Source organism: Hypomesus transpacificus, unplaced genomic scaffold (assembly GCF_021917145.1).
Source record: "Hypomesus transpacificus isolate Combined female unplaced genomic scaffold, fHypTra1 scaffold_30, whole genome shotgun sequence".
NCBI classification, from domain to species: domain Eukaryota; kingdom Metazoa; phylum Chordata; class Actinopteri; order Osmeriformes; family Osmeridae; genus Hypomesus; species Hypomesus transpacificus.
In genome coordinates, this window is record NW_025813826.1 from 2,330,725 (window position 1) to 2,346,827 (window position 16,103).

A 16,103-nucleotide genomic window follows, 5' to 3' on the forward strand; every position below is an offset into this window, starting at 1 on the left:
GTGCTGGCGGATACTAACAGGGCACGAGAACAAAAGTTCACATTGGCCGATAGCCGATTTACATGAGCTCTCGGAGCTAGGGAAAAAAAGAGCCACTGTTTCCGTTTCCGCTCTACTTCCTGAACTGCTCCCCTATATGCAATCCATTTCCGTTCTGGCGGGCTGGATTTGTTTTGCTAGCTAGCTCCGTTGTGCCGACAAAGCACTGATATCGCAGTGACAAAGAGGATATAAAATGTAGGGATGGGCGAACGATGCCTTGTGAAGCTTTGGTGGTTTCTTCCGGATTGTGCCGGCCTAAAGAGCCGAACTATCGGCGCATTGAAAATGAACAGCGTCATCTAGCAGCCGCTTAAACTGGCTGAATGAGGCGTAGTGGTTGTCTCCGACGGTAGACTACCCTACGTTATTCAATATTTAATTAAGGCTACATGTGTTTATTTTGATCTGATATTAGTTCTCACACATTAAGATGTTGTGATACATCCGTAGGCCTTTAGAATTATGTCATTTTCTCACAGTAAACGTTAAAGAACATCGTACGAGGGTCCCTGTATTGGGGCGCGAACTCAGGATTCTAGATTCGCATTAACAATATGTTGTCGTACAATGCTTCAACCAACTACAGTACACCACCGAAGGAATCATTACGTGTTGTTGCGGGTGGACGGAGTTTATACGATATGGTCTTTATATCAATTAAAACTAGATAACACCGATTTTTTCTTAACATTTGTGATATGTAGGTCTATTGTGAACTGGGGGAACTTTATTTTTACAAATTATTATTACTGTTGACTATGTTGACGAATCATCAACATTTGTTTTCTGGGCACTGTATAGACCTACCTAGTCCTATCATGTTACGTTTCATTTCAATAAAATAACACAACACAAATGCACGGATTTATAATTATTACTATACGGATTTGGCTAAATAATAATGACTGATGGAAGAAACTCTAGCAATGCCTGGTGCTGCTTCTCTGACAATGTGAGATTTGTCTTTAACAAGAAGCGGTGGCTTCGTTCCTTCCATGGCTCTGGTTCAGAAGAGCGGCAAAACTTCGAACCAGTTCGTGACGTTTGAATCATTGAACGGCATCTGTCACGTGGTTTCGTAATTTGGTATCAGCTCCAAAACACTTTTTCGAAACTGTGCGTATTGGTTTTGCGATACAAGCATCGATGCGTCAGTGCCATACGTCCCATCCCTAATAAAATGTACAACATGAAGAAAAGTGGTTCGGGAACGACCTGTGCGGTAGTTGGTTGCAAACACTCGAGAAAGCACCTGAACGAGTGGTTAGATAGTGCTACGACCAGTTTTAAAACCTAGAATCGCCTCTAGAATTGCCTCTAGTCTGTTACAGTTAGGCTATACTACAGTATTGTTTGTAGGCTATTCACATTTTGTTGGTGTTCCTTTGTCCTATTGTTGCAGTAGATTTAATAATTATACATTGATATGTGGATATAATAATTCAAACCTTTCAAAGTGCCAATACACACATCTATATAAACCCGGCATGAGGTGTGTAGCCAACCGGTACTTGTTTAAAGCAACCGGGTTCATAGGAAAAATAGATACGTAGGCACTTCAGGCATAGCCTAGACCTAACCAGACCCTCGTACATTTCATTTGTACAGAGGGTTTGGGATGTCTCGATTGACAAACGTTAACTTCCTTGAAGGCGGGTCCTCTGTTGAAGTTTAAAACTAGTGGATCCGCCCAGAGCCACTCTGATTTGCCATAACCAATCGCAAGCGATCGCCTTAGCCAACTCCTTCACCACTACTGTAATGGAGCTAGCTGCCGTAGCTGGAAAATCAAACTTTTCCCGAACCCCGTGGGGAGGAGGGCCACAACATCATGGCCACCAACAAAACTCAGCAAGGAATGTTCTTGCTCCGGCTTTAACCTATATTCGGCAGCGTTGCCACAACGGCAGAATAGTTTCGCTCGCATCTTTCTCCGCCGCCATTACTGACCTACTCAAACAAGTGCACGACATTAACGTCATCGTTCTCAGCCACTCACTCTGTTCGCTGATTGGACCTACAAAAAATTAGTTTCTGGAAACTGACTTCAGAACCGACATCCCAGACCTAGTACAGAAGCAAAATCCAAATTGAGCGGAAGTACGTAGGAGGGCAGAGCCAGGCTACTTCAGGCAGTGACAAGCCACATAAATAAGGATAACGGTGTACTGCCTTGTCTTTCTGAAGTTGTTAAATTGAATAGGCTGAACATCAACATGTAACATCAAGTTTAACCTAGAAATTCCAAACGAATTAGCGTTAGCTTTCAATTTTACGTATGCCAAGGCTACTTGTACTGTGTCCTGGCAATAAATAAAGAACATTATTCTCCATGTTTTGCCAGGTAAACTGGGAAGATCATTGAATATTCATTATGTTCCTGTGTGTTTATTCCTTTCACTGGGTGCAACAACGCGATCAGTCAACCGACTATAAATGTTTTTAATGTCGGGCTACGAATTTATTGAACAACTTCTGTCTGATACGTGAGGCATCCTTTAGCCAAATAATTAGCCTACATTTTGCTGAGAGATTGAAGAGCTAGACAACATGTTCTAATGAATCACTGACTAAAGTCATCTTCTGACATTGCCTTTGCTCCATGTTAAAAGCTCCAAAATGATGGACTGGCAAAAGCTTTATAACTATAAATGTACTAAAATGTACTTAAAAGTATGGCGACGACGTTGGCAACTTATCCAGTAATAAATGTCGAACGACAAGTATTTCAAAGTAGTAGAACCGTGATCCTAAGCTAGCATAGACATCGCTGTGTTTACACTGGCAGACGCTGTGCAAACCACTTCCGGCGGAAATAAAGTGCATATTTGTAGAGTCATGGCGGCCCCCTAGTTTTGGCGCGTAAACTAGTCAGCATATCATGCCTAAGGAGCCTATCTCTCACGCAATGAGCAATTAATTCGGTTTCATGTTAAATCCTGCTAATTATTCTTGCACCTTCTACAACAGGTTCCTGTAGTAAAAAGCGGGTACTGGGTTCACAGTTACAAAGGTGACTTTTGTTAATGGGAAACATGTTTTGATTGATTCACGTGTCTTTCATGCACATTGTTTAGTACATGTCATTGATCATATCAATATAGTACAAAGTTAGCTTTTGGTTTCCTCATATTCCCCATTATAGCATCAGTTTCAAATAAATTTGGGAAAGATTCACAAAAACAACTTTTTCCATGCATTTCAGTAGATATGTCTCCAGTCAGTGATTTATTTACATTTGACACACTCACATCATTGCTACTGCTCACATCTGTTGCAGTGTATGGGGGCGAACACTGAAATGTGTGTCCTGGTGTCTGTAGGCAGTGCTGGTGCCTCCTCTACCTGGAGTGCCAGGAAAAAGCTCACACACAGGACCTTGGTATGTGGCACTACAGCACTACTCACTCAAAAACACACTTAGGTCTGTTTCTAGCCAACGTAGATGGCGAAGGAGAGTGTATCAAACCAGTAACTATACGAGGGGAGTCATCAGGTGTTTCCTCTGTACCCCCTCACTCTCACCACGCAGGCTCCTGCATGCGCCTGTTCAGCACCATGCCCTTCTCGGCCTGCAACATGGGCACCTCAGCACCTGTGACTATGCCAGCCGCAACGACAAGTCCTACTGGTTTTCCACTACGGCAGCTGTGCCCATGATGCCTGTGGCTGGCGAAGAGATGAAGGAGCACACCAGCCGCTGTGTGGTGTGTGAAGTGACCTCCCCGTCCGCAACTATACACAGGACACCAGCACGCCCCAGTGCCCCCCCAAATGGAGGAGTTTGTGGATGGGAATCTCTCCTTATGGTAAGAATAACAATGTATTTTGGGCCTTAACGTGTCTACCTGTCGCCTTATGTAAGCCTGTGTGTGGAAGTGCCTGTTTGTAACGCATTACGTACTGAACCTTGCAGCACACAGGCGCTAGTGATGAGGGGGGTGGGCAGTCTCTGACATCGTCTGGAAGCTGCCTCTGAGACTTTCGTGCCCAGCCATTTGTGGAGTGCCAGGGACCGCGTGGCACGTGCCACTACTTTGCCAACATCTACAGTTTCTGGCTGACGCGTGTGGACAGGAGCGGACAGTTCAGCTCCTCCTCACAGGCCATGCTCAAGGATGAGAGGCAGCAGCGCCTGAATGTGGGGCGCTGCAACGTTTGCATGAAGGAGTAGTCCAGTCCTTCTCGGTCGGGTGCCTTCAATAAGGTCTGCCTCCATTATACATCCTAATTAGAACTGCACTGAAAATGCACTGCGATTGGTACAAGAGGCAATATCACACCACTACTAGTCACAGAGGCTGTGACCATGCTTGCTGGTAACCTGCAAGTCTGTGAACATTTACTATAATATTCCTAACTTGTTTTACTCAAAGCTCATTCAGCAAACATACTTGATTATTATCCTTTATATGTTCCTCTGCTGATTCATTTACAAGGACACAGTAGTATTAGATTCAGCAACTGCAGTATTTGTTTTGTAAATTGGCTGTAGCTTTTAATCATGTAGATTACCAAAATGAAAAGGTTTTAAAACAAGTGTCTGCCAAGGATGGTGTACATAAACACCTTTTGGTAGCAGGAAACACTTAACCAAGCAGTATATATCAGTACAGTTTAGTAGGTAAAGGCTTTCATTGCCTCATTAAAGAACTTGAAGTAAACTGTGGGGAAAACTTGAAGAATCCCAACCAAGTACAACTGTTTAAAACAGAAGTGAACTGGTGCTATATAGTTTATGACATCATTTATTACATGCAGTATGTACAACCTTCATGTGGAATTGGTTTTGATTCTGAAAGTAAACAGATATAGTGACTGAAATTATGAAATGTTCAGTCTCTTTTGGTTTGGTACCTCAGCAGCACAATTCAAAGACAGCTAAACTTGCTCTTTATTTGGGTAGGCCAGAGTACTCTGCTATCTTGTGAATAAAACTGCAACTGTGTTGCTGAATCAGTTCAGTTACATATTGTAACAGTGAACCATCCAATTATTTGATAATATTCCATCTGCAGTTCAGTCAAGACAATCACGTATTAGATTTGAGCATTTATTGTTACATGACATGGACATGTAGATTTACTTTGGCGGAGTGGATGATCTAAGGGAAGCACTCCCTGCCTCCTCGATGCAACACATACATACATGACATATGAGGCAGGGAGCAATAGAGATATAATCCCCCTGTTGGATAGATACACAGACAGCATGGGGGAGAAGGGGACGGTGGAGGGTGGCAGCAGCACTGATCATACAACGACCGGGGGAAGTGTGTGCATATCCGCGCGTCTTTTAAAGACGCCTTATCGGACGTGGCCCAATGGATATGCGCTGCTACATGGGTGTGGTAGTGGGAGGAGTAAGGAAGGTGGAGTAAGACACCTTATGTCCCCGATCACTGACTGACGCGCGCTGCCCGATTGCCCTGCCAGAACTAGCTGCGCTTATTTCAGTCAAGACAATCACGTATTAAATTTGAGCATTTATTGTTACATGACATGGACATGTAGATTTACTTTGGCGGAGTGGATGATCTAAGGGAAGCACTCCCTGCCTCCTCGATGCAACACATACATACATGACATATGAGGCAGGGAGCAATAGAGATATAATCCCCCAAACACACGCCACCACTCCGCCATGCAGACTATGTGTAGAGCGGACTGCCGCTGCTCCTGAGCCACAGGAGGACCCCCTGAAATCCCACTACGTACGTACTAGTGGCAAAAACAAGCGTTTTCTGGATGCGGGGGTCATGCTAACATTAACGATGACTAAGACTATGTGTGCATATCCATCGTGTTACATACCATCTGATGTGCGGTTTACCGAGCCGTCCCACGCGCACATCCCGTCCAGACCCGGTGCTGGACGGAAGGTGAACCTGCGACAAGCCAAATACACCGACCATCTCCCCGGTACCCTTCTCATCCGACATCGGGCAGATAGCTACCTCCAGAGAGCTGCCCCTCTTTGCGCCCGTCAGCGAACCGATCAGGATGTACACAAAGGCAGCATGTACGCCGGAACACGAAGATATGCTTATCTAGTGAGAATGACTAGTGTCAGCAGAGCACCTGCTGTTCCCTGGCCGGTATCCAGGGTGTCTCCGCAGATATCTTGACTCGGACGCTGGATTCTGATCGATTGCTATCGAATCAGAGCACGTCTGCGGATCACCAGTGCTGAGCCAAGATCTACAGGGACATTCTACAATGCTTGTGATCCGGTAACCTCTCATCCATACAGGGCAGAGTTACAGCTGTCTCTAGAGACCCATTCCTCTAGCGCCCGTCGGCAACCCCAAAGATGTACGCGAGGCGCATGTTGTACCATCAGTGTTCCTATGTGAGAATGAATAACACATGTGTCAGCAGAGCACCTGCTGTTCCCTGGCCGGTATCCAGGGTGTCTCCGCAGATATCTTGACTCGGACGCTGGATTCTGATCGATTGCTACCGAATCAGAGCACGTCTGCGGATCACCAGTGCTGAGCCAAGATCTACAGGGACATTCTACAATGCTTGTGACCCGGTAACCTCTCATCCATACAGGGCAGAGTTACAGCTGTCTCTAGAGACCCATTCCTCTAGCGCCCGTCGGCAACCCCAAAGATGTACGCGAGGCGCATGTTGTACCATCAGTGTTCCTATGTGAGAATGAATAACAAATGTGTCGGCAGAGCACCCGCCGTTCCCTGGAGTCCAGGGTATCTCTAGAGATATCTCGATTCAGACACTATGGATTCTGATTGATAGCTACCAGATCAGAGCACGTCTGCGGATCACCACGCCTAAACCGAGATCTAAAGAGATATTCTACTGTTATGGGTTAACAAGCCGACCCAGTCACCATCTGTAATGCAGGCTTGTGTATTGACACACTGCGATTAGTCCTTTGACCACATGGCCGCAGCTCGTTCACGTCAAGCTCATAGATCTCTGGACACCTACGATGTCCAGGGCATTGGGGCGTACATGGCGCTCGTAAGCCGAGGACGACCAGTTCCCATCATTCCAGCGTGGCTAGGCACTTGAAGATGCCCAGGTGGCCGCCCCAATCCGGAAGCTTTGCGATGTATACCAATCCTGGGACAGCCCACAGCGAATCGTTGAGCGAACCAGGATTTCGTCATGGCCTTGCCGGCATCGGTGACAACAGGGACTCGGAAGGCGGGACTCGGAAGGCGTCACCCCGGGCGACACGGCGTGACATAGGAGAGTGGACAAAACGCAGTTAGATTGAGAAATCACAATAGAGGCACCTTGCAAAGTATCAGGTTGGAATGTTCAGGACACTAAACGTTCACTGCACAATAGTGGTGAATTCCCCACACCGTGAAACATTAAAAGGTTGTGAAAACACTATACGGCGATAACACTCGAGTGTTATCGCCGTATAGGGCCCTAGTACCCTTGATCAGTCGGACACCAGTAATTTGAAGAGCATAGCCCTATGACAAGCAATGTCACGGAAGGCTCACATAAGTGGCCCTCGACCAACATAACCCTCAGTGGCCTATGTGCAAGATGGGTAGATGATAGTAAACGTAATCTTGATCCGAATTCTGCTCTCTTGGCCCGTTCAGCAGCTTGCTGAGGGCTCCAAACACCTTAATTGAACACCCTGATACCAGTGTGTAACACGTCTGCGCTGTGCACTCATTGCCCCTGTTTAGACCACAAAGTTGCATCCTTCATCCATCAGTGTGGATTGAAAAACGTCCTCATGTATTCGCCGGCAGACAACATAGGCCTACATGTGCACCGCGCACTCACCCCGGCCTAAGGTCTAGCACCGTCCGAGAAATGGCGGCATGCTTGCCTATCGGAACTCCTGAAATGAACAAGACAGTGCGCCACACCGTCTCTATAGCCTGAAAGAATGCGGTGCGCAATGAGATTCCCACACTCTGGTCTGCAAGTGAGCAGTCTGACTAGATTGATTTGCACAGACCTCCTTATGATGTGGACCTTGCTTCGATATTATAACAGTAAACTTTTCCTACGCAATAACAAGCATCACGATGGAATGCAATTCGTGTAAAGCCGTGAGATACGTCTCAAGAGCCAGGAAGTAAGCCCGTGGCCACAAGGCCTTGTCCGGAGAGCTCGATAACCCCCAACCTAAAGAGGCAGCCTCGTCGATACGAAAATCGAGGCGGAGGACGACTCCATGGAATCGTGATAAAATACCCGAAGCCGCGCCAAAGGCCGCACAGCCTAGCACGGGTTGAGAAGTCCAACAGACGGGACACGAACTCTGGGGCACGATGCATGCATAGAAGCGGGGCTGAGCGGCCACCACGACGCAGAGGACACGCTCCGAGGGTAACGACGCACGCATGAAACGCTATCAGGAAATGCCGAGACACCTAGAGGCAGCGCGGGTGGAGATCACGGAACATCTTGACAATCGTCCAGCAGGTGCACGATGCCGACTGGTGCTCATTACCAGGATCCAACATGGAGCCACCGACAGCGTGTCGATGTGTGCGGGCCGCTGCGGCGGCCGATACCACCGAGAGTAGGCTACAGCTGCCGCCCACCAATTAGGTGCCACTGAGAGGCATGCAGCAGAATGCGCGGACCACCGGTCGTTGACCTGCCGGCAGCCTGAGAAATCGCTGTCTACTTGAGATGTGAATGTCAGAGTTAAATCCAGTCCCTCAGAACAGACGACAGGAGGGACCGTTGCAATCGTTTGGTTTCTCGTAACTGATAACCTATACTCGCGGTGAATCTAAATATTGGCCTCTCCCGCCCGGAACTCCCGGGAGACGTGGAATGTCTGTCTTGACAGTTTCAAAGCATGTATGCAGATAGACGTACTTTCATGCGATGGTGCAACAGTACCCATCGACCCACTAGACTATAGCCACAGCGTAGGGGCACTCTGACGGCCCATCACAAGTCAAATACACCCGCAACGATTTGCATAGCCACACTCCGCACATTAGATGCGTGAGTCCAATTATCCCCACGCTCCCACAGCATAAGTACGGTGGGGCCCACAGCTTGCTAGCTTGTTCCTTCCGGCAAGTACCTAGCATGACACTCGTAGCTAGCAACGCTAGACGCTGGTGTTTACCGTTACGGTACCCTCTTGCCAGAAGGCCTACATGTTTTGCCACACCAGCGTAGTGCATAGAGCTAGATAACCGGACGTTCATTTTGTCCGAAGTCACACATCCGAGATGGTAGTCTACGCTGTGGGCCCACACACGACGACAGACACATACTGTGACGCTACTCAACTGGTTAACCGATAATATAGGGATACCCTATTTCACCTTAGTATGTATTTGACGTTTGAAGTAATTTGGCTGCCTTAACATCTGCCCGGAGACAGCAGACGAATTTAGCGTCTCTGGCTAACTGCTCAATTACACTTTCTATTGATCAGTGCGCACCCCTGAAATAAAGAAAATTACAATGAACAATATTGGCAAGCTGTTACGTAAGCACCGGCTAATACATTCCCGAAATCCGAGTATTCCGTTGCACAGCGTATACTACTGAATGCCATGGCAATCAAGCAATACAATCGATTTAAAGAGCCGCAGATACACAACCCTCTCATTCGGGTACGCCATTCCTGATTACCAGCCGGTGGTGTCCTAAGACACGGTACCACGTCATTCCTCCCCTGAAGTCAATGCGAAGTCGAAGGCCACGGGAGCGCCTCCGAAGCAGTACCGGGGATCGGCGGATCCACCGCTGTCGTCGACCCCTCCTCCAACGCGACGACCCGAGCACTCGTTTCCGCCAGAGACCTCGACGTCCAGAGGGGCCAACAGCACCGGGTCTTCCTCCCTGGACCAGAGCATTCTCAGCGGGCACCGTCGGGAAGAGAAGGAAGGAGAAAGGAGCGGCCTTGCAGCACTCCACGGACGTGCAGTTCATCATGATTACACTCAAGGAAAGAGACACGACCAAGACATTGTAGAGTCCAGGATGCGTTGAACCGCCAATCCTGGTAGCAGGCGATCTTTGAGCCAACGCGAGTTACGCCGGGCCCGGCTACCTGCATCGTCGCAACCGCCGTCGGGGTGGTTCTCAGAGGCTGCGAATCCAGGCGAATGCCCGAAACCTCCCGCAAACACCCCCAACAACAACAGGCCACCCCCGGAGCGCAAGAGCCGGACACAGCAACACAGGCGAAAGCAACAACCGACAACGCAGGAACACAAACACATTGGCAGCAGCACTGATCATACAACGACCGGGGTGAGTGTGTGCATATCCGCGCGTCTTTTAAAGACGCCTTATCGGACGTGGCCCAATGGATATGCACTGCTACATGGGTGTGGTAGTGGGAGGAGTAAGGAAGGTGGAGTAAGACACCTTATGTCCCCGATCACTGACTGACGCGCGCTGCCCGATTGCCCTGCCAGAACTAGCTGCGCTTATTTGTTATACACAGCAGATTCTCAATTAACTATCAAAACATATTAGTTAGTCATTTCCACCTTACTTTAATGCTGAACAGTTGCTGTCTGCATACAAATGGTTTCCTTTTTGAGCATCTACAGAAAATATACAGGGGATATTTTGAATATTAATTTGAATATGTTTGAATATTATTTATTCTACGTCACTTTACTCCCCTGCTTTGTCGGACATGAACATGTTGTACCCACCAAATGCTCTTTTTGCATCCCAGATGCACCCCCAGAGCTCCCTGCACATAAGGAGCCCAGCCTTGGTAACCACCACCGACCCCCTGAGCACCTCTGCACAACCAGACGGCCTCCTGGCCGGCCTCCAGAACTGCCCTGGCCTTCGTCCCTGCCCCCCGGTCGTCCTCCCGACCTCCCCCTTCCCCCACTGTCCCGTTTTCCCCGTTGCCCCCCGACTACATTCAGGAGAGAGGAGGATATCTCCCTGAGGATCAGGTCAAGGTGAGTGTGTTTACAAGCTCATACTCACAAACCCGGTTAGGGTTAGCCAAGGTTAACCCGACTCTGGAATTATACAAAATCCTGTAGAAAACTGTTAGAGATCACAGAGCACAGACCCTGGATCCAGAAAAGCTGTCAAAAGAAGGTTGGATCAAGGTTCTTATGGAGCCAGATGAACACCGGATTGGACGGGAGCAGACGTGTTAATGATGTTGAACAAAGATGAATGAAGCTGACAAGTCCATGATAATTGGACACCTGAATGAATGATGCTAGTGTGGAAAAACAGAAGGGAAGACCAAGGAAGACATCTCCCAGAGGATCAAGCCGAAGATATCTCCCAGGGATTTCCAAGCCGTAAGACACGCAGGAAAAAAATATAACATGCACATTCACACGAGACACACATTGTCTGTATCTAGCTGACCACAATCCCCTCCTCTTCTCTCATATTCTCCTATCTGTCATTCTCTCTTTCCTTTTCTCTCTTCAGAAGATATGAACCTACAGAAGGAGGCGGTTTGGCAAAGACCTGCCCACTCTGGAGGGAATTCTGCTCCACCCTTGGCTGCAGTGGTCCAGCCCCTCCCCTTCACCTCTGGGAACACACCATGGGTCGGTGTGCAGCTCATCCACTGCCTCACCACCACAGACCACCTGGGACAGAATATACTTCTTTTTTTTCAAACGTCCCAAGCATATTTACAATACACTACATAAATAATACGTTATATGCTTAACTAGTCTGTTCATTTCTAGGAATTTAAATGTCCAAATACTGATTTCAAATGATCTTCTGTCCTTTTTAGCTCATACTAGAATAGTGCCCATGTCTGTGATGCAGACGGTGATTGAGATGTTGGTCATTTTAATTTGATGACACACAGGCAGCCATTATCAAGTTATCTGTTGCAGTGCTTGTCACCGCTCTCGCTGCTGCAGTCTCAATCTGATATTTAGAGATTACAAAAGATTTTTCAGATTGCAAAACTTTTCTACAGATGCAAATATTTCCTACAGATGCTAAATATGTTTGGCCCTTATTTGATAACATACTGCACAACCTCACAGCCATAGTTTCTTCAGAGCCAACTCATGGCAATACTATGAATCTTACATTGTCAGTATTTATGCAGTGCCCGTGATGTCAGACTGTAAAACTCCTTGCAACAACCCACCTCTGCAGAGTGCATCAGTGTCGGACAGGGTCTGGAAAGTTGTATGTTTTTTAATATTTTAAACCCTTATGTTAATATTCCCGGTCACAACCATGATGTCAACCCCCTCTTGCAAATTCTGCGGAAATGATTTGAAATGTTTAGATTAGATTTTATTCTCCAAATTTAGGCTATATTAACAATAGTCTCAACAGAAAAAACTAAATGTCAATGAATGTCTTTTGTGAAAGAAACACCTAATGTGTCAACACAATCATCACATGTTAAGTACAATTTGTCTGAGCAGGTGATTTTCTTTTTTCAATATTGCACCCTATTTAGTCCCACTTCTCACACCACTAGTATATCCGATGGGCCTGGATTGTAGGTGGCCTATATTATTTTTATTTCCTTTTATTTTATCCAACCTGATTTTGGTGTAAATTCCTTATCATGTGCCTTGAGGCACACGGGTGATACTTTGTGATTATGACATCATAATGGATTTGAATGACATCAGCATACAGTTCCACAAAGCTGTACATGTGCATCATTTTAAAACCAGCAGATCATTGCTGCAAACTTTTTGAAGTCTAGTCAATTGTCTTATGAACTTACTAGATAATAATTATTCAAAGATAGCCTGCAAATCAATGCACTCTCCCACCTCAAAATGAGTGAGTATTAAAATATTAACTGCCGTAGTATTTTTCAAATGCCTTCAAATATTGTACAACATCATCACGTCACCACCATCTGATTTACACTCTTCCATGTCACATTTAGTGTTTGTACATGGTTAGAAAACACTAAACACCATTTTTATACATCATATAATTAAAATGACTTGAAAACCACAAAAACATGATAACTTCACTATGAATGTCAAGTCCGTCATCGCACCGTCACCACCATCAGACAAAAATATGAACTATTGTGTGGTTTAGGAGTCTGATAGTGTTGACACAAAGTGTCAAGTTAAAAACCACTTTGATAAAAAGAGAAAGGTTGGGAGGTTGTATCAAAGAGTAGCTAAGGAGCTTAGTACATGTTAAATACTTTGGCTACTAATTTGTCTGAGAAAAGGGTTTTATGTAAATAAATATTGCACCTTGTTTATTCCCACTTCTCATGGCACAACCATTGAACTAATATATTCCATGGAGCTGGATTGTAGGGTACCTATATGATAGTTTTATGTTTTACAATATTGTCTAACCTGATGTGAATGTCACTTTCTTGTGGATTTTATTGAATTTCCCATGTTTCAAGAGGCACAAGGCCAATCCTACATATTTGACATCATAATGATTCCATGACAACAGCATACCATTCTACAAAAATATACATGTCTGCATTTTACAATCTCACTGCAGATCAATGCTACATTGCTTTTAAAAAGTCAAATGTTAATGAACTCAATAGATAGTGATGATATCACAATAACGTGTATATCAATGCACTCCCACCTTGAAACATGAGTGAGTATGACGATATTAACTGCTGTACAATTTTTTTCAAATGCCTTAGAATATTGTGGAACACAAAACATTCAATGTAATGACTATAGGTACATAATGATGCATATTGGAACAACATAGTTAAACACGATAGCTAAGGTAGCTAGATTTAAACATACATAATAATAAAGACAGAAAATAAGAGATAGATGGATAGGCAAAAATTTTCATTATGCATGAATGTGTGTGTGTGTACTCTGTAGGATCGTTTGAGGTGAAGTACGAGGAACTGAGCTGTCTTGGCCAAGGTGGCTTCGGCTCAGTCTACGCTGGACTCCGTATAGATGACAATCTGCCTGTACGAATGACATAACACACACATACAAAAATATACACACAGTCACACACAGAGCAGTATATCATTTTTATAAATCAACATGTTGTATTTCGCCCCACCCATCCCTCTTTCGATAGGTGGCAGTCAAGCATGTTCCCATTGATAAGGTGATAAATACAACTGTGGTGAGTGGACCAATCCCCCTTTTACAATTCATATATTCCATTTTAGATTCTCATTCTGAATCATCTGTCATCCAAAACCAGTCTTCCAACGGATAACATCCCTATTGCAGCATGAACTCGAACTGGTTGTCTGTGTTCTCTGTGTTTAAGACCTTGCGTGGGAAGCTCCGCCAGCTCCCCCTGGAGGTGGTGCTCCTACTGATTGTAGGACAGGGTGGGGCAGACATGGCTGAGAAGGCCAGGGGTGAGGAGGTGAGGGGTGAGGCCAGGTTTGGAGACGGTCAGGCAGCAGTGGAGCTGCTGGACTGGTACGAGCTGGACCAAGAGCTCATTATAGTTCTGGAGAGGCCTGTACCCGCCGTGGAACTGTTTGACTATATCCAGGAGAGAGGAGGATGTCTCCCAGAGGATCAGGCCAAAGTGAGTGTGTGCAGACAAGTTCATCACAGCCATCCACCTCCAAAAAGCTATTTGTGAAAGTCAACATTCATCACCATTTGCCCTCCCTCTCCCAACTGTCCTCCATCTTTCTCTCGGTCTCTTTCTCTTTCTGTAGGTCATTCTGAGGCAGCTGGTTGAGGCCATGGTCAATTTTCACTCTTGGGGTGTCCTCCACCGAGATATTAAGCCAGAGAACCTTCTGGTCGAGACCGGATCTGCAGTTCCACGGATTAGGGTTCTGGACTTTGGCTGTGGCTGCATTATTCAAGAAGCACCCTACACCGAGTTCCTTGGTACGTTCCCTACTCTTGTATTGTCTCTGCCCCCCCCCCCCCCCCCCCCCCCCCCCCGCCATCGATATTAAAAAGCAATATATCATCGAAGATTTACCATGATGACAAACACAAGGACTTGAGCGGAAATAAAGAATGGACTCAGTTGCGATTGCACCCAATCACATACGGACACACACTTCCATGTGCGGTTTAACTGAGGTTGTTTTGTGTGTGTGTGTCAGGGACCAAAATGTACATCCCTCCTGAATGGTACCTCCATGGCTCCTACCAGGCGGTTCCATCCGCTGTCTGGCAGCTGGGGGTACTGTTATACAACGTGCTGTCTGGGATATTCCCCTTTCGCACACCCGACCACGTCCTTTATTGTGATCCTATCCCTACCATGGATGGGTTTTCCAGCCGTAAGACACACGCGCCAGCCCGTGCTGCCCAGCACCGAGCCCTCTGCTCCTCCTGAGCCCCCGGCAGAGTCCTGGCCGACTCCAGTACCCCCAGAGCTCGGTGCACATAAGAAGCCCAGCCTTTGTCACCACCACCGACCCCCTGAGCACCTCTGCACATCCAGACGGCCTCCAGGTCTGCCTCCAGAGCTGCCCCGGCTTTTCACCCTGCCTCCTGGCCGGCCTCCAGAACTGCCCTGGCCTTCGTCCCTGCCCCCCGGTCGTCCTCCCGACCTCCCCACTGTCCCTTTCTCCCCCCGTCGCCCTCCAGACAGCCTTTCAGGAGAGAGGAGGATATCTCCCTGAGGATCAGGTCAAGGTGAGTGATTTTACAAGTTCATACTCACAAACCCATGTCTGGAATAATACCAAATCCTGTAGAAAACTGTTAGAGATCACAGACCACGGACCCTGGATCCAGAAAAGCTGTCAAAGGAAAGTTGGAACAAGCTTCTTATGGAGCCTGATGAACACCAGTTTGGATGGGAACAGACGTGTGAATGATGTTGAACAGAGATGAATGAAGCTGAAAAGTCCATGGAAAATGGACACCAGAATGAATGATGCTACTGTGGAGAAAACAGAAGGGAAGACCAACACACCACTACATACTACATACAGTACAGACATGTTCCTATGGTGTACGTAACACCAGGAGAGAGGAAGACATCTCCCAGAGGATCAAGCCGAAGATGTCTCCCAGGGATTTCCAAGCCGTAAGACTAGCATCCACACGCGGGAAATTACATGCACACTCACCCGAGACACACATTGTCTTTATGTAGCTGACCACAATCCCCTCCTCTTCTCTCATATTCTCTGCTATCTGTCATTCTCTC

At 46.6% G+C, this 16,103-nt stretch overlaps 1 protein-coding gene across 5 annotated transcripts; it reads left to right on the forward strand.

The window, feature by feature from the left end:
* The first annotated feature begins 360 nt into the window (after positions 1–360).
* LOC124463672 (serine/threonine-protein kinase pim-1-like) lies at positions 361–15,534 on the forward strand. Of its 5 annotated transcripts, none has more exons than XM_047015492.1 (13): positions 361–391; positions 3,013–3,055; positions 3,366–3,424; positions 3,575–3,851; positions 3,959–4,249; positions 10,711–10,948; positions 11,036–11,305; positions 11,442–11,563; positions 13,829–13,923; positions 14,040–14,087; positions 14,238–14,507; positions 14,644–14,821; positions 15,046–15,534. In XM_047015492.1, exons 7-13 carry the CDS (start codon positions 11,211–11,213, stop codon positions 15,279–15,281), a joined length of 1,044 nt encoding a protein of 347 aa, XP_046871448.1. In that variant the 5' UTR covers positions 361–391; positions 3,013–3,055; positions 3,366–3,424; positions 3,575–3,851; positions 3,959–4,249; positions 10,711–10,948; positions 11,036–11,210; the 3' UTR covers positions 15,282–15,534. The 5 variants fall into 5 exon arrangements, with proteins under 5 accessions (XP_046871448.1, XP_046871446.1, XP_046871449.1 ...); XM_047015490.1 differs by having other exon boundaries at positions 369–391; positions 3,323–3,424; XM_047015493.1 differs by lacking the exon at positions 361–391 and adding an exon at positions 2,352–2,386.
* The last annotated feature ends 569 nt before the right edge of the window (positions 15,535–16,103 follow it).